This window comes from Phalangium opilio, unplaced genomic scaffold, assembly GCF_054372755.1.
Source record: "Phalangium opilio isolate 3A_F unplaced genomic scaffold, DU_Popi_V2 ptg000329l_1, whole genome shotgun sequence".
In the NCBI taxonomy this organism is placed as follows: Eukaryota; Metazoa; Arthropoda; class Arachnida; order Opiliones; family Phalangiidae; genus Phalangium; species Phalangium opilio.
Window position 1 is genome coordinate 8,069,924 of NW_028324226.1, and position 18,754 is coordinate 8,088,677.

At 34.5% G+C, this 18,754-nt stretch overlaps 1 protein-coding gene across 1 annotated transcript in view; it reads right to left on the minus strand.

Annotated features, from left to right (window-relative positions):
* LOC149610657 (potassium voltage-gated channel subfamily KQT member 1-like) overlaps positions 1 to 15,813 on the minus strand; it is a 76,606-nt gene extending 60,793 nt beyond the window's left edge. The window contains exon 1 of the mRNA XM_089858708.1: positions 14,825 to 15,813. Coding sequence (XP_089714834.1) covers positions 14,825 to 15,315 — 491 coding nt within the window. The 5' untranslated portion in view covers positions 15,316 to 15,813. The remainder of the gene's footprint in view (positions 1 to 14,824) is intronic.
* Positions 15,814 to 18,754: the final 2,941 nt, after the last annotated feature.

Here is an 18,754-nt window from a genome sequence, read left to right on the forward strand (position 1 = left end):
AGCGAAAGAATAATAAGAGGGTGCTAAAGCGAGGAGAAAATGCGATAGGAGAAATATAATTTGCTCGATTCATTGATCCGGAAGCAACTTGACTCCATCGAAATATGAGGGAATAATGAGAACAGGAGAATCTTTTCAATTCCTTCGCCACGTGGCACTTACATTTTTCATTAAAAATTTGGTATATTCTATTAAAATCGGATGTGATAATACACATAGCTCAATTGGGACTAAACGTTATCAAAAACCAGTTGAAGCAAAGTCGTTTTATATCTCACATTAAATTAATTTTACTTTGGCTAGAAATAATTTGGGTTTCAATTTAGAGTTACATCTCAGACCACCTAACTTATAGACAGGCAACTGAATAAGGAGCTAGGTTTGCTTAGAGGAACGTCTGACACTAGCACTGTGGCGGCGGATGTTGGAAGTTTTTCACCCAGCCCTAGTAGAATTCGCACCATTTAGTTTTTTTGAGAGTAGAGGTCTCCAGTCACCGATATGGGGAGAAAATCTGACTAAATTATAAAAGTGAGTTGAATTTCATTATTTATTTTTAGCCTCTCTCTCTCATTGAAGATTCATAAACGATCTAACAAGTTAGTTTTTGTAAATATCACTTTGGCATTGTTTATAAAGTCTGTTTAACATTAAGCCTTGGCTAAAAAATATCCCCGAAGTTCCCGAACCATTACATACGAATTTTTCTTTACGGGACATTTGGCGATAAATTGCGGGCGCGTGCAAAGCATTGCCATTTGTTAACGCGGGTTGAACATGACTTTGCCTGTCCATGGTTTAGGTGGTCTGAAGTTACATCAATAAAACCTTCTCTCTGTTCAGATATAGATACGAATTTCCAGACTTTGTCTTTGCAAGGAATGAGTTGTTTTATGATTCAATTCATGTAAATCTAGAAAAATGGTGGAAATAATTTTGCACGGGAAAAAGTTTTTACATTTTAACTATTTTAACAGAAATGTCAAAAAACCTTTATGGAATAAAGTCCGCGCCTTCCAACCGAGTATTTTGTGCACTTGTTCCCTATATCCTGTAAATGAGCTTTATGGCTTTTCAAGTTCAATTTGCCGTTATCTTTTAAAATGTAAGGAAATTTCCCGACGTGGATAAATTTTAAATAAGTTGTGAATAATCGTATCATTTTATTCCCTTTCAAACTGTTGCAAAAAACACGCAAAATATTAGGAAATTCCAAACTGCATCTTTGACTTTACAAATGCAAAAATATAATCAAAATTTCATAGCTTTCTTTTAAAATTAAAATTTTAAACTTCAGCGACGATTTCTAAAACGTTAAAACAATCCAGTTACTACCAACTGCGTCGCAGATATCATCCTTTCCTTAAGGCTTTTCATTATTTTATGTTTGTCGCGAGTGAGCCTTAGATGAGAGGTCTTTTGCCGAGCAATGGAAACGGGATGAATAGAGGGGTCGGAAGCTTACCGTGTTTCGTTATAAGCTAGTTGAAATATCTTATTATTTCACCTGTACATTCTTAGAAAATAAAGGTACAATTATTCTCAATTTTGTATTGCAAAAATTTGGTAAAACTTTTCATCAAAGTAAACATTGATTAATGGTTATCAAACTGAATAGTTAATTTAACGAAATGAATAACGCGTTAAACTAAACAGAACTCCCCCATGATAACACTAGTTATAAACAGAATCACTTCATGAATGAACATGGCAACAGACTGTGTGTTCATATTTGGTAAGACTGATGAAAATATTATGATTTGTAAAGACATCTTCACATCTTTGCGACAGTATTATTTGGTTCTATATATCTCTTGATTGTTTTACGTATGTTTCCGAAAAATAATAGAATATTCAACATGACAATGATAAAATTTCAGCAATTTTCATTGTGTTTATTATTTGCAATCTGTTGCAAATGGGATGCACTGTCAAATTAAGGTACATTTACATTCATACTTCTCTATTCCATAGCAACCACTAAGGAAACGAATAAGGGCTAATAGAATGAGTTATGGCATTCTAAGTGTCCGATTCCTTGGGATAAGATTTAGAAGGTGGGAGAAAGATAGAATCCTACGCCGTAGACGTCGGCGAATTTACTGAAGACAGAGTAAAGTAGACAGTGGAGAAACAGAGAGAACAATCTCATTTACCTCCTGGTGCCGACTCAGCACCGTAGACCTCGAGAAATCGCCATGCACATGTACTGTACTACATCTTTCCTATATCATTAACAGTGAATCCAGGTTTCTCAACCAAGAAATGTACACGTACATCATACGAGACAAAAGCTATTCGTTAACGTTGCATTCAAACCTACAGATTGAAGAACTACACCATCAGGTAAATAAACTAAAGCATATTAAGGAGAACGTGAACTCTAATACGTAGCATGTTGGATCCCTTTCACAATTTACGCTCGATTTTTGAATACCAGACTAAACCTGTATAAAAATTTAATATACTGAAAATGAAACGAAACTATGTTATTCGACTATCTCTTCAGATTTAGGCCTAAATATAAAAGCTATGACGTCATTACGTCATCGACAGACCTATGTTATAATACACCCACCCCATGGGGAAACCAGATGGGATTGAAATGGTGTCTATTAAGGCACATTATGACGAGGCCTAAATGTAGATTAAAATTTACACTGGCGCGTAGCCTACATAGGTGTGTTAAGGTATCTTCCTGTCTGTATCCCAAACCCCTTTATGTCGCAATTTCAAAATCCTCTTTTCTCCTCTCACGATAAATATACACGAAAAATGATCTAGAGATAGACCAGATGTTACCGTCATTCTTATTCTAATATTTTGACAAAGGCTTTAACTTTAAACTTCAAACAAATTATATAATTCTGAAGGGAATTTATTGAGCCAAATTTTCAACACGATGAAGACTATGTTGAAACGCGTTTTAAAACAATGTAGAGAATTTTCAAGCGCAGAAATATTATGGAAAATGAATAAGGCCTAGATTTGTTACTGGTAAAGCGTAGATTCTACGAAGGATGTCGGTGGTCTCGGGAGTGTTTGTGGAGCTGATAAATATGAAAGCCATAAGAGACATTCGAAGAAATAGATTTTTCGATTGAAAAGTGTTTCTTTTTTTCTACCAACAGATTGCCATCATTAAGTTTTTGATGTAAATATTTTATTAATAATATTTGTGGTCCATAAATCACAGAAAAGCCGATTTACGGTCTAAAGAACTTGTTAGGCTAAGAGTTTATCACAGTAAACTTAACCACTTTCACCCTTTCGTATATGAGAAGGAATGAAATATTTCCTAGACACGTTATCTCAACAGAGGCGGCAAAAGACGTCTTAGATTAGGGAAAACCCCATTTCTTTTCTCGTACACTAAAAGTCAACACTATAAAATTCTTCAGCTTATAAAGCACAAATTTGCTTGCATCCCATAAATATTTCATATACCACATACAAAATCGTGATGTTTTTAGAAAAATTTGACTTAATATAATGGATCAATATTGATGTACCAACACCAGGAGCCAACACCCATCATCTTTTTGCAAACGACAAGATGATAAAAGTTGGCTTTCGCATATTTCAATAATTTTAAACACGAATGAGGTCGAAAAACTAGGTTTTTTTAAATAATTTATTATTTTAGATATTCTTGTCTCCATATCCATAAATATGCAATCAGATTTATTGAAAACATTCAGCAACATCCAAGCATTTATGTTTTAGCCAGATATGTTTTAGTTCATTCTTAATAACATGGCAAATATTTTACATCATTTGAAATAAATTCTGAGAAAAGCAATTAATCCATATAATAACTTTTCTATTTTTTGGAAATATTCTAGATGACTCGAGCAGCTATTTTGTTTAAGCGAACCAAATGATTTGAATGTTGTTGCGACATATAAGAGTACGATTAACGAGTAAAAAAGGTGTTCTTAATTCCATGTCCGTTATGAACAACATTAAGTTAAAATACATGAAATCCAAAGCATGTCATAATTACTCATCTAAGATATCGCTTCCAGAAACGAACACTCATTATTTGTTTTATGCCATAAAAAACTTATCTATTTTAAATCTAATATTGTCCTACGAGGCATTTCTTCAACATATCCAAGAATCGTTCGAAAGACGGGCACATGTGTGTATTAATGCCAATGGTGGACATTTTGAGCAATACCTCTAAATAAAGATGTTATAAATTGGTACGAATAAAAGTAATATTAACTGGAAACTCTTGTGCTATTACACTTTGAACTACTTTTACCTTACCAGCTTAGGCATACTTAAACCATAAAAAGTACACTTAAAGGCTCATTAACGTTTTTAGATTGGAGCCTTTTGAAATTATCTGAACACGATGGGCAGGCACACATCACATGTTTGCCAATTTCCAGGTTTCAGGGGCCCGCACCTCAGAAAGAAAATGTTTTAGACCCTATGTTTTTCGACACTTTTCACTCAGTCTGACCCAAAAACAGACTCCTTTAATTCATGGGAGGATTAACTTTACAAAAGCAACATATGCCAATGATCAAGAAAACTGAGAAATTTTAAATAATGCTTATTTCCTCAACCATGCTATATTTGAAAGATATTTTTATTACGTAATACATTTATTGAAAAGAATAATTCTATGATACTGGTCATAGTTATTTCTAGATTAAAACAACACTTCATCTACACAACAGTCTTTTGCGTATGCACGATTCGGTTTTCATTATTTTACAGGAGACATCAATGCGAGAAGGTGCTAAACTAATGTAACTTTCGACCCTAATAGATCGATATAACTGTGGATTGGTGCTCTTTTAAGGTCATGACCTTTGGGTCATACTGTAGACGTCAATAAATGGACATAATACGAGCACCTCCCACATCTCAGTAATATGAGAATTTCCATCGTCGCATCTATGTACTCCGGGCCCAAATCTTAAAGGGGCTGTCCGACCCCGTCTCCTTTTTCACCAACCCGCTACGCTTAGCTCTTTGAGGAAGATCGTCGTGTATCCCACAGTCCCGACAGCCCCTTTAATAAGAACGACGACAAGTATAATGGCACAAGGTAACTTAAGACCTTAGAAACCAGTTCCTCGATTAGGAAAAAAAATCACAGGTACCAGAAGCTATCGGGTTACAGCGAGTCAAAACTCCTATTTCGTTTAAAGGGAGTGTAACGACCGAGATTTAGCTGGTTATGACTTAACGTAACATGACACCTTAAATTAAAAATTTGTTTTCGGGTTGAAAATTAGGAACCATGCAGTTTCGTCACGACGTTAAATTCAATTATTTTAAACATGTTAGAGAGAAACACGCATGGAACTAAATCAGATTTCTGGGAGTACAAAGACAGCTAAGCTAGGTTTCGCTTTCATAATGCAAGTCTGGCGTAGAAGACAATCTCAAAATAGCTCGAAAGATATTTTTCTTTTTCATATCTTGAGATTCTTTTTAGAGATCTGTGGATGGAAAAGGCTAAAGGTGATTAAAGAAACGAGTTCGCACTGTAATATACAGGGTGTTTGTGAAAGGTCCATCAATAATGAAAGGGCGTATTTATTGGGCCATTTTGAGTCGAAAATGTTCTATGACATTTTTCCGTTCGGGCCACTGTTTTCAAGTTATGATTGGAGTAATTTACGGATGACCCCTTAAATTTAATTAAGAAATTGAAAGACAGCGCTAATTTAATGAAGGGGTCATCCCTAAAATATTCAAATCATAACTCGAAAACCGTGGCTCGGACGGCAAAATGTCATAGAACATTTTCGACTCAAAATGGCCCAATAAATACGCCCTTTCATTATTGATGGACTTTTCACAAACACCCTGTATAATAGCGGAATAGTTTTAGATGTATACTGTTCAAAATTATTTTTAAAATCATGATAAAATTTTGTTAAATTCATAAACCGTACTGTGTTTAAGTCATTTAATCATTAAGTTTCTGGCTTTTACTTTCTGACGAAACACTTTCTTTAACGGTTTGTGTATACTTCTATATCGAAATGGCTGCAACATAGTGTGCTAATCAAAGATTTAGTATTATCATGAATTAAGGATGGGTCTTATTTAAGCGAATAATAGGATAACACTTATTCATTTTCTTATACTTGGCTTCTTAGAGCAAAAATTAATATTTAGAGAAAACTGTGTATTTCAAAAAGAGTTACCAGAATTTACATTAAAATTTTAATTCAAATTTAATTTTATAAAAATATTTTATTTTGACCTCATTTTTATATTTTTATGTCCACAATTGGGTGGAATAATTTTTCACTGCGAATTTAGTTGATTAAATCATTAAAAATTAATAGAGAACGCTTGAAGCAATTTTAAAGGACATCCAAAAGCCACGAAGAAAATTAAAAATAAGCGGAGAAAAACCCACAAGTCGAATTTCAAGAGTAACCATTGTGTAGCATTACTTAGGGCCATATTTCTTATATAATAATAACAACCTACCATCTTTCTTATATAATAATAACAACCTAAGCTTTGTCTTTGAAGGTGTATACCTTCATAGACAAAGCTCTCCATGCCTAAGATATCACAATTTTAAACTGTTTACCAGTGACTCGAAACATTTATGACCTCAAAATTCAAATACATTTTTCCAATTTTGACTAAACATTCAACAGACTGCATTATGCATTATATTCAGATTAGAGGGCGCTACATACTATACACCTGGAAAATTTATTCTTCTCATTATTTTGCCTCCAAGCTCTAGACTTATCGAACCGACCTAGATCAGTCTTTTCTTAAAGTTTTAATATTAATGGGAATATAAATAAAATAATTTTAATTCGTAGAAAACTTATTTTAAATTCCATCTATATAATACGAACCAACCTCTTTTGGGATATTTACTGCTCTGAGTAACCATAGAAACGGAAATCCGCTCGGCAATAAGTAAAAAAATGAGTGCTCGAAATAGGATAAAGAAAAGTTCAACTCGGGCGCTTAATCCGGCAACTGCGACGCATGATATAATAAAGAAGGACCCATTAAAAAGGAAAAACCTAGGAAGGGCGAGCGGGGGCAGTACATAAGCTTTACCTGGCGCGATAAAACATCCTTTCTTTAAATCACACCGAAGTTATCAGATATATTTTTCCGTAAATTTGAATTTTAATTCTACTCTTTATTATTCTTTATAAGCTACTTGAGCAATAAATTATACATAAAAGTTTCCCTATTATCTATTCAAGAAATTTTCGTTCAAAAAACTTTCAGTTCGATCTCATGTCACGTTGTTAGTCAAAATTGAAACTTGATTCTAGTAAACACGAAATCCATATTAATTTAAAATTGCATGATCAAATGAACTAGCTTATTAATACTAAATATGCGAAATTAGCTGAGCTGCTTTAAGGGAATTCGAAAACCATTTTAAATTTGCATGATCAAAGTAACTACCTTAATAACACTAAATGTTTTATGAAAGTAACTGAGCTGTTTTAATGGAATTGAAACCAGGATGAGTTTCAAGTATGCAGATACTCTTGGGACCACCGGTATGAAATATGTATGATGTTGTTTTTAAGAAGTTTTTACAGCCTTTAAATTCAATAAAACGATGCTAAAGTTACAGGTTTAGAATTTTACGTTCTTAACATTACTACAAACATCAGATCTATTTTATCTGAAAACGTTACATAAATAGCATTGAAGCAAAATTACACTACTATAATCGCATTGTAACTTCTATTTGATCGTCTTCTGTCTAGAAGTGGTAGGAAAAAACCCAACATCCTTTTAAGATCATAAACGAAAACTAGCTAAAAAAAGGGAAACCTTAACTGCATCTGTTTGAAGTTGCTTTAACTGTAAACTGACACAGCGCCACTTGAGACTCGTCTAATCCTGGATCCCATCGAAAAACGATTCCGAAATCGATAAAAAAGTATTTTGGGAACGCTTTAAAATTGCTTAAAACTTCTGAATTACTTGTGCATAAAAACCACCATTTCATATTTTCAGAAGCAGTTCTAATTCCCCTTTTTTAATGCCACATTCACGTTTAATCTACATCTTTAAGATATTTTCAATGAAAACCCTTTCAAAAACTTGCAAGTTGTTAACTTGTTTCCATACTACAGTTTTTTCAATCATTTTATAAATATTTCTGCAACTCTGCATTCAACATATTTTGAAAAATCGGTGAATTCTTAAATTTCTTTGATTTTTCAAACGATAAAATGTATGAATGGAAAGCTTATTTGAAAAGTTTAATTCATGAGGGAAACCGCAAAATACACATTTAAATTTGGTCAATTGAAAGCTTGGTAATGATGTAAAATCCAGTAAAAAAAGAACCTACTTATCGATTGTAAATTTTTGTCTCTTCCAACTTTCCGAGCCTTTAACTCGTTTGAATAAAATTCGGCACAGTACATAGGCCTAGTTCATTTAAATCGTTAAAAACATACCATTAAAAAATAAAGAAATCGAAACTTTTAAACGTATTTACATATAACAGCAAAACAAGGGACGAACAAAAATCAGCTGCTATTTCTCTTATTTATTTTTGCATTCAAAGTAATGAGGCACACTCAACACAATTCTGGTTTATTCTCACGCATTAGTTTCAATCGGTTTGAATTAATTTAAGACATTTACGACAGGTAATGTTTAAATTTTCAAATGAGATTACGCGCAAGGAGGTTCAAAAACCCATTAAAAGAACGGCCTTTTCCTAAATATAAAAAGAAAATTATTAAAAAAAAAAATAAATGATCTCTTGTTATAAAAGAATTAGCATTTAAGGAGTCTTTACCACTGCACCGCCATTGGTTTAGTGTCGTCTGCTAAATCGAACCTCTCACCCCTACGAGATTCCTGTGATGGGTTGAATTTTCACAGGTTGAGAGGTAAGGTAAGAGGGTCGGTTTAGCAGACGTCACTAAATCGAACCTCTTACCCCTACGAGATTCCTGTGATGGGTTGAATTTTCACAGGTTGAGAGGTAAGGTAAGAGGGTCGGTTTAGCAGACGTCACTAAATCGAACCTCTTACCCCTACGAGATTCCTGTGATGGGTTGAATTTTCACAGGTTGAGAGGTAAGGTAAGAGGGTCGGTTTAGCAGACGTCACTAAATCGAACCTCTTACCCCTACGAGATTCCTGTGATGGGTTGAATTTTCACAGGTTGAGAGGTAAGGTAAGAGGGTCGGTTTAGCAGACGTCACTAAATCGAACCTCTTACCCCTACGAGATTCCTGTGATGGGTTGAATTTTCACAGGTTGAGAGGTAAGGTAAGAGGGTCGGTTTAGCAGACGTCACTAAATCGAACCTTTTACCCCTACGAGATTCCTGTGATGGGTTGAATTTTCACAGGTTGAGAGGTAAGGTAAGAGGGTCGGTTTAGCAGACGTCACTAAATCGAACCTCTTACCCCTACGAGATTCCTGTGATGGGTTGAATTTTCACAGGTTGAGAGGTAAGGTAAGAGGGTCGGTTTAGCAGACGTCACTAAATCCATGCTAATTATTTTGTAAAAAGAGATTATTTATTTTTTAATATTTTTCCTTTTAAATTTAGAAAAAGGCCGCTTTTTAAGGTATAATATAAAGTTTCCTAAACTTTCCCTTTAACGAAACCTAAGAACATTGAAGTTAGGGTATATTTATAGCTAATCTCTAAATGCGCTATATTCAGTTCGAGGCTCGATTTGGTTATCAATTTTCACATCCCTCTCCTTTTCCGGAGTTTGATCATGGTTTCAGAGAATTGAGAAATTCAGGCCTAACGTCCTTGGCAATTTTCCATTATTAATGCATAGTTGCTTCTCCCCTCACATATACCCTGGTAAAAAAATTGGAAAGCTAGAACAAATGCGAGAGAGGAAGAACATTGTAAATTTTAACTTTACTCACTGACTAGATAATGCGTAGTGGCTTAATCTTTTGGAAAATCAACCACGCCCTGCTTCAGGAAGCTTTTCACAAATAGCCAACTTTTGCGGTGGCGGCTAAAATTTATTTTTATCGGCTTATTTCTGGGGCTTATAGTAGAGTAGAAGTGTTGCAACTCACGCCCCATGATAAATACATTACATAATAATATAAATCTCATTCAACGGCTTGGAAATTTGCAACCTGTCCACTCTGAATTTCGGTTTATGTTTAAGGTATTTAATAATAACGAATTTGTTCATCCCGAACTACATTAACTCCTTTTTAGGTTTAAAAATGAAATATCACTTCTGCATAGTTTTGTTAATTAATTGAGTTTAAATCTACGTCTGACATTCAGTGACCAATTTTAGAAACTTTCTTTAAAATTTCAGATCTGCAACCATTCGTAGCATCACAAGTTATAGTTAGCTGTTTTTCAATTTCCTTATTTTTTGTTTGTAAAACGCCTTCTTACTTTTAAAAAGAAATAACGAAGAAATAGAAAAACCGCTAACTCCTGATTTTACGAATGCTGCAGTTTTGAAATTTCAAATAAAATTTTGTAAAATTGCTAACAGAAAGTCAGAAGTAGATTTAAAATCAATTTTATAAAAAATACTCAGCAGTAGTAGTTTCTTATTTTTAGACAGTTATTTATATTAAAAACAAAGTAGAAAAAGCAATTCCAAAGTAGGTTTTCTACCCACCACCTGAAATGAAATTGCCCGAGCCCTCTCTAAAACGCAAGTTCCGTTGACTCCACTATTCCAAATGATTGAACAAATCTTTTGGTGGTAGCAGGTTTTAGGCTAACATCTACCCTCGTCTCATTTATAATTAAATTTCCCTTCTAATTATAAACCAATCGATTGTCTCTTTATTTCACAAGAATAGCTTTCCTTCATGAGCCACAATTTAAGAATCATCTCGATGGAAGTTTGGAGAGAGATTCTCTTTCCCGTCATATTTGATTAATTTTCGAAATAATCCCCTTCATCTTAAATCCCCTTCACTTCAACCTGGCAATATCTTCCAGATGATCACATTCCGAGCTAATATTTTGTAGTCACGTATTAAATAGTTCTTTCAAGAGATAGTAGCAATTTTTTAATAATAATTTTTATCCAATTTTTAATGATTGATTTAGAAGTAATTTTGAACCGTCGACATTGCAGACACAGAATCAAAGCACTTTTCAGCGGCGTTTAATAGCACAATCATGATGAAAGATGAAGTTTCATCCTTCGGTTGCAATTAGTTATATTTAAATAACAAAATACCAAAATGTAATATAAAATTACAAATGTCCTTACACATGCTCCTTCGAAAATAATACCAAAATTTCATGATACAATGTTTTAGGCAAAATTTTGGTTAAAAAAAACGAAGATGAGATTTTTTCTAAAATAATTGATGCTTTATAAGATTGTTTTTAAACTGAAAACATTTAATATCTGAAACTTCAGTCATTCCATTTTGTTCTCTTATCTTTTACTTTTTCTAGTCTTTGTCCACAAAGAGATTTTTTTAATAATGTATTTAAATTTTACTAAAATCCTACCGACGTCAAGATAATGTCAGTTTGTTGTTTGTAATCACATACAAGACAGCGGATCAAGGACTCAGTGCCTATAACTAAGGATATACTAGTAAATGTTTTTCGGCCTAATTTTGGCAAGAATATGAATAAATAGGTAAAATTCTAGAACTCTGCTGTAACCAAGGAACATTTTGAAATATTTGCAAGCATTAGCCACTTTCTTTTAATGCGTTACCCTTTTCAAAATTTCTATAAACTGTTCCTTTAATTACTATGAAAAGCTGCTTTGTAAGGAGATTTCTACACAGTGAAGTGAGAAAGACCAGTATTAAGCCTTATCGCCTAAGATGGATCGGTACTACGCAACGGTCAATGTCAAATATAATCTCACAAGATAGGGAAGCGGTCTTAACGAAGACTAATTTTCGAAAGTTACAATGCATAGATTCATTGTGCATTTTATCTATAAAAGTTGCTAAACTTTGTCGCGGTTATATATAATTCCTAGAAGGAAAAGCCTTTAAAGTTACTCAACTTTCATCGAAATTAATCTTGCAAGAAGATGCATATTCCAAATGAAACATCTAAAGGGAATTTTATCGATTTCTAAAATTGTACCAATTTTAATAATTTGAATTTTATTGAAGTTTTCTAACTAAGAACGCAGCGACTTTCATTTTAAAAAGGAACATACACATATTTTGAGAAATAAAATTATTTTATTGATTTCATAGAGTGAGGAGAGAGTTTTTCGCTTCGAATTTTCTACATTAAACCATGTGTATTTTCCTACTTAAATGAATAAGACTTTTTACTCCTACCATTGTTACTAAGTTCTTGTAAACTACTAGCAGCAAAGGCACCCGGCGTCGCCAACGAATGAGAACGACTCGAGAATTGACTACAGGCAGTTTTGCCGTCCATCTTCTTATTTAGTCTGTACTAAGCCATTGACGGCGTCGCTTTACGAGAATCTATGATGTTTCACCTACTTCACTTCTTGAGAAAGCTCTCAGTAACCAGTGACAAACTTATGGAACATAGCCTATGAACTTATGGTTTCTGTCGTAAGACTGCAAGATTGTGGCTAAGAGCCGGAGATTTTATCTCCAAGAACTAATTTTTTCCTAAAACGTTTTAAGAAACTAAATTTTTTAAGCAGCCGTTTGAATTCACCAACATTCCATTCCTTGTGTACATATAATATTCTAAAGCGATGCGAGGCATCCAAGAATGTTTATTAGTTAATTAGCATACCTATTCTCCACTGCACTTCATTTGCGTTTTCATTAACTTGGAATTCTCATATTCCTTAGTGCCAGGGGGGATTGAAAAAGTACACACAATTATAATGAAAGTCATTTCCATACCAACTGTCACCATTGAGTCCATAGAGATTCGCAGATGGAAAAAATACTGCAACAACACTTTTTCACCCCTCGAGATTTGAAAACCAAACATTCGCATTGTTTGAGTAATATCCAAAACATTAACATTTTTTTTTCAAAAGTTTTATGAAAACCCAAGGGAACTTAAGAAGGAAATATCTATTATAAGTTCAAGGGATGGTAAATCAGCCCTTGAAAGATATTTACTTAAGGGTCATGCTTAAAATAGATTTTCAGCTCGTAGATTAAATTAGACAAACATATTTTCTCAGGAATAGACCATTTTCAAAATTTGGGGGAAAAATAGAGTCTGTTGTTTAAACACCTTGTTTTCTTTCAGGCGGAACAACCAGTATATGGATCCAAAGGCGTAAAATATGGCTACAAACTAGACGACTTTGGTGGACTGTGTGTGTGATGCCTTATCTATCGTCTTTGTATCCACTGGATGGTTCGTTTTTTAACCCTATACCAAGCAGATGATATTGCAGCCCCTCTTTGAATAAGGGTATCAGATATTTATAATATGCGAAATATAACGTTCCGCTTAGTGTAATTTGTTAATTAGGAGTGAAGTAGTTAGATATTTTCAAAATCACTGACATTTCTTTAATCTTAAGCACAACCAGTAACATCACATTTCCCCCGGAATTTGCCCAGCATTAAGGTTCAAAAAATTTCCCTGGCGTATTTGATCTAACATTACCGAAACATATTTTTTCCACAAAGATTATCATGATGCAACTAAGGGAGTTGGGTCTTGCCAAGTTTTGTTTACTGAATTTCGAAAATATTTTCTTTCTTGTTTGAAGAGATTTTTTTCTGTAGGATAAACTTTCCACGTAGAAAAAAAAAACTGATTTTAGCAAGTGCCATAAGCTTTACATCTATGGAATAACCTTGGAGTCCTCCACCTCATTCAAATTTACATTATTTCGTCCTCTAGTTCAACAAGTGTTGCGAACTCAAACAGTATTGGCTGCCTTCCATCGCGCGCAATCCGCGGTATTTGCCGTCTCAAAATCAATTCTATGTTTAGGTCTAATAGAAGCAAAATAACGGTTAGTAGGCGTGATATGGACGCGCAATAGAGTATGTTTTCCGTAGAGGTACTAAAAAATAACTTAATTTGAAAGGATAAAAAGTTTTTAGAGAGCAGTTTTGCTAATTCTGCCGTTTTCCATTGGTATTTTGTATGGAGTGTCTTTACCAAAGTGTTTAGGTTTTACTGGAAGCACACTACATTGCAGCATGATTTCAATATACGTTTTTTCATGGTGGCAGGCATTTAGCAGCCAATGGGAAACGGCATAAATACAGAGAATATTCTGGATGCCTAGCGTAGCGCCACCTGTCGTTATAGCTAGATCATAACAAAAATAAAAGTAAATTTTTAATATGATCCTTGTCGAATTCAATTACTTGATATATTTTTCACGCAACACGTCCATACAACCGGACAGGCTCTATCGTCATAATAAATAATACACTTGTTTTCTGGCGCTGATGATAAATTATTTTGTTCTAATCTTAGATGAATTTGGTCATCTTTTCCACTAACCACTTTCCTCATAAATTGCGCAAATATCACATCGACTACTAAGCTATTTCTGTATCAAAATAACATAATGCTGTCTTCCTAGAAATTCTTCAATCTACTCTCACCAGCAGGTTGAAAAAAACTAGAATCCCTACCCGCTCCTTCTAAAAATCATGATGGCATGCACTTACAGTAAAAACATTTTGATAAAAATGTCTCTTATAATCAGATATTTTAAACAAGCCAGTGAAATTATACAATCTTAGGAATAGACTAAAATTATTCTTATACAAAATTACTTGTAGATTTATTCACAGTTCATAATCATAGGATCTTCAGCCTTTCAATTATATAGAAATTCCCCATTGCAAAAATGAATGAAAAAAATGCTAGTTTGGCTCAAGAATACGAAGCAATAACAAGGAAATAATCTTAAAACAAACTTACATAACCAGGTGATAGATCGCGCCTTTCCAACCGCGAGGTTGTTCGAAGAAATTGTGAAAGTAAGTTTGGTACTTTCGATACCTCGGGTCTCTCTGCCTAATACGGTTAGTTTGCAGTGGTTTCCCCAACAGACTCAATCTCGGTTGTAAGCCGGGCATTCCAGCCACCGATAAGGGGGTGACCATGCTGTTCCCTAAGGCTGTCACTCTTTTCGGAATCTTACGATAACGACCCGGTGTAGGCGTTGTCACCACGACACAGGTACTGGAGGACTCGGCTTGATTGGAAGTTTTATCCAAAACTTCCGCACGCAAACGTCCAACGGCTGGATCGAAGTTCAAACCGCAAAAGGAGTTTTGTACCGGTACTGTGTATGGTCCTTCGGTAACCTTGCTTAAGGCACCTGGACTGCTTTTTCTTTTTGTTGGGTTGTCTTCGAACCGGAACGCCTTCTCCTGCTTCATCATCTTTGCTACTCTCATATTAGACATTTTCAAAAATTTATTGGTTCGTCAACAGTTATCAGGAAAGTTGTCTGCTAATTAGTTGTCTACATTTTGATGGTCAGGCAAAGTGTAGTCTGATTGTAACATGAACATTACTATTTTTCCATAAAGGTACAGTCTTATAATGAAATTTTTTTCTTTAAAGATACACTTCGCGCTGGTTAGTTTCTTATCAACGATAGAAACGAATAGTTTTAGTTATGCCGTCTACATATTTTCTGTTCTTTAGATTATTCACTTGTTATTGGCCAGTATGATTCATTCTAATGCGAAGCTAGTTCCGTTTTATGATTTTAACACGTGCTTTCATTGTCAACCGTTTAAAATTCAATCTTTTTTAAGTCTTTATAAAAATAGAAAAATAATTCAGTAAACCGTTTTCGGAAGATATTTAAGTTTACTCAACAACGTGTCAAAACGCGTGCGGATATAATACAAATCAACGGGAATGTTTCTCAGAGAGCAGAGGTTAGGAAACCCGACAACGTTCCAAGCGAGCCTCGCCAGTGTGAAGCTCGAGATGAGATTCGAGCGAACTACTATTCCCACTTTCCCGTACGACGATGGATGAAAGGGGATGAGGGGATACATTGAGAGGAAAATGAGGGAGAGGAAGAAAAGCATAGCGAGAGAGATGCATTGCGCGGTATGTGGCTGCTGGGTGAATGCATGGTGGTAGAGTTGCTTTCGTGTACAGAGGCGGAGGTTCTTCAACGAAAGATGCGCGCGAACCACCAGGTTGTTGCATCCGAAGATTGCGAGATATTACCTAGCTTCTCCCACTCAACCTTCCGAGGTTCTATAGAATTCTCCAAAAACAAGATTTTGTATACGATTTTTAAGAGATTTCGCTGTACTCCCTGTAGAGGCATACCGAGGGTAATATCTAGTTTGATTATGGATTAATTGACCATTCGCGTGCTGCTCGTTCTATCACTAGAGAGCTAAAGAACTCTCCCCATAAAATTCTTAATGGATATGGCTACTTATCCAAAGTTTATGAAGTTTTTGAAGTTTAATTGACGCATTAACATGTAATATTTGAAGGGAAACTTATGAAATGTGTTAAAACACTCGAAGACTTAACGTGAAGACTTACGTGATATTTTAAGATCATAAAATTGGGACTCCGGTACTTTTAGCAGTTAAATGATTATCATAATGAGAAATATCACAGCACTATGGAATTTCATAGTTATTTTAAGGATTTTTATAGGAAAAAGAATTATAACTTAGAATAAAGATGCAAAAGCAGAAGCTATTAATCAAAAATGTCTTGATTAGAATCAAGACCTAAAAAGTATCGATAAGACTGAGGTTATCACTTGTCTGAAGGATCAGATATTAATTTTTCTTTTTAATTGAAACTTAAATGCATGCTTAAGAAAAAACAACGTTCCATTACCGTTTTCCGTTGAAATAAATTATTTTACTGCTAATCAATTTCAAAAATTTACTTATCTCGGCTTTTCGACCACAATTCCATTCCCCGAAAACATTTTATCATTACATTAATTACTTTTGGGAGAGTACGTGTATGGTTTAGCGTTCCTAAAGACGTTACATCCCCACTCGAGACCGGCACGCTTCGCAGTGGAACATTTTAATTATTCTAAAACCAATGGCGCCAAATTCAATAGGGGCAGTAAGATTTTTACTCGCGGTTTTTGCAAAATGATGTAATATCAAGTGTACTTTAGTCAACCATCGTATTGTTCTCTCTAATAGTTCAGGGCATGATCAGTGTTACTGCCCAATTTCTCTCTCTAGTTTCTAACAATGGTTAGAGACTATTTGACATGGCACGGCACAACGTTATATACATTTGTAAATTCAAAGTAGCACAAAAGGAAAAAGAATCCATTTTTTAATATTTTTGTTTGAAATAAATAAACCCATTAGTTATAACTAATATAAAGTCAAAGGAATGGCACCGGTAATGAGCAGCAAAAAGAGAGGAAAGTTTGCTTCCAGTTAGCAGAGGGACATGGTAGTGAAAATAGTAATCTAGAATTTTGTTCGTTCAAACCTTAATATATCATGAAAAATTCAATTGAGGAGGCAACACTACCTAGAAAGATTGATTTTGGCAGATAACAGCGAAAAAATTATGTTCTGCACACACTGGGACTATGGGGGAGTTTCAGGGCCGCAGGTCGCACATGATGAAATTTCAACTCCAGTTTACATCAATTCTCCCTGGTCGTACTAGTAGCAGGTTAAGCTATAGTTTGCTCAGGTCCTGTTAGTCTAGAAAGGGTTATATAGTACTTGTAACTTTTAAAAGGTTGTTTTCATGGCTAAACAGACCGCTATTACAGTTTTTTATTGTTTTATAGGTTATTTGAACACGTTATCTCCCAAAAGTAATTAATGTAATGATAAAATGTTTTCGGGGAATGGAATTGTGGTCGAAAAGCCGAGATAAGTAAATTTTTGAAATTGATTAGCAGTAAAATAATTTATTTCAACGGAAAACGGTAATGGAACGTTGTTTTTTCTTAAGCATGCATTTAAGTTTCAATTAAAAAGAAAAATTAATATCTGATCCTTCAGACAAGTGATAACCTCAGTCTTATCGATACTTTTTAGGTCTTGATTCTAATCAAGACATTTTTGATTAATATCTGTTCCTTCAGTCTTCATTTTAATTAAGAATGTTAAGAAACTGTTTTACATTTTCAAAATCTGCACTTAGCAGAAAGATGTATAAAGGGGACCATAACTTTAGCTCAATCAGACATTTATTTATAATGATACTTCAAAAAAAACGTATATCATTAAAAGTATGTATTCTTATTGTAATTAACATAGTACAATTTTTTACAATCATTTATTGAAACGCGAGGCGCCCCCTAAAAATTCCAGAAATAGGACCAAATTGACAATTTTTAAAATTTTTAAAAATGCTGATTTATGTCCGTTTAACATTCGCTCAAAATTGTCATAAGCCCAATATGAAATTCGGATATCCTTAAAATTTCACAAAGACGATCCGAGATTGTCAATTTCAAACTTTTTTTGTAGCATAAACTTTTTGATATTAAGCTTAAAACCTTAAACAAAATATAGCCAGGGCTACCCTAAAAGTTCACAAAGATGATCCAAGAATGTTAATACGCCTAAAAAGTGCCATCTTCAAAATATGTAGCCGGGGAAAAGAGAGCGCGATCGAGTGGGCTATGCTAGTGGTTGGAAATCGCTGGGGTTGGGACAGGGATAAGGGAGTTGAGATGGATTGGAAATGATGATGGGCGACCTGCAGAACTGTATCTCTCCCAATGTACCTCGCGCACGCCCCTACCCTTGGTAGGCGATTGCTAAGTGCTGCCGCGTAGCGCCATTTTATTTGTATGAGAACTAGCTTCTATTTTGAAGATAGAGGGAGCGCCCTTTACAATTTCGTCCAGTACGACCCTACCTA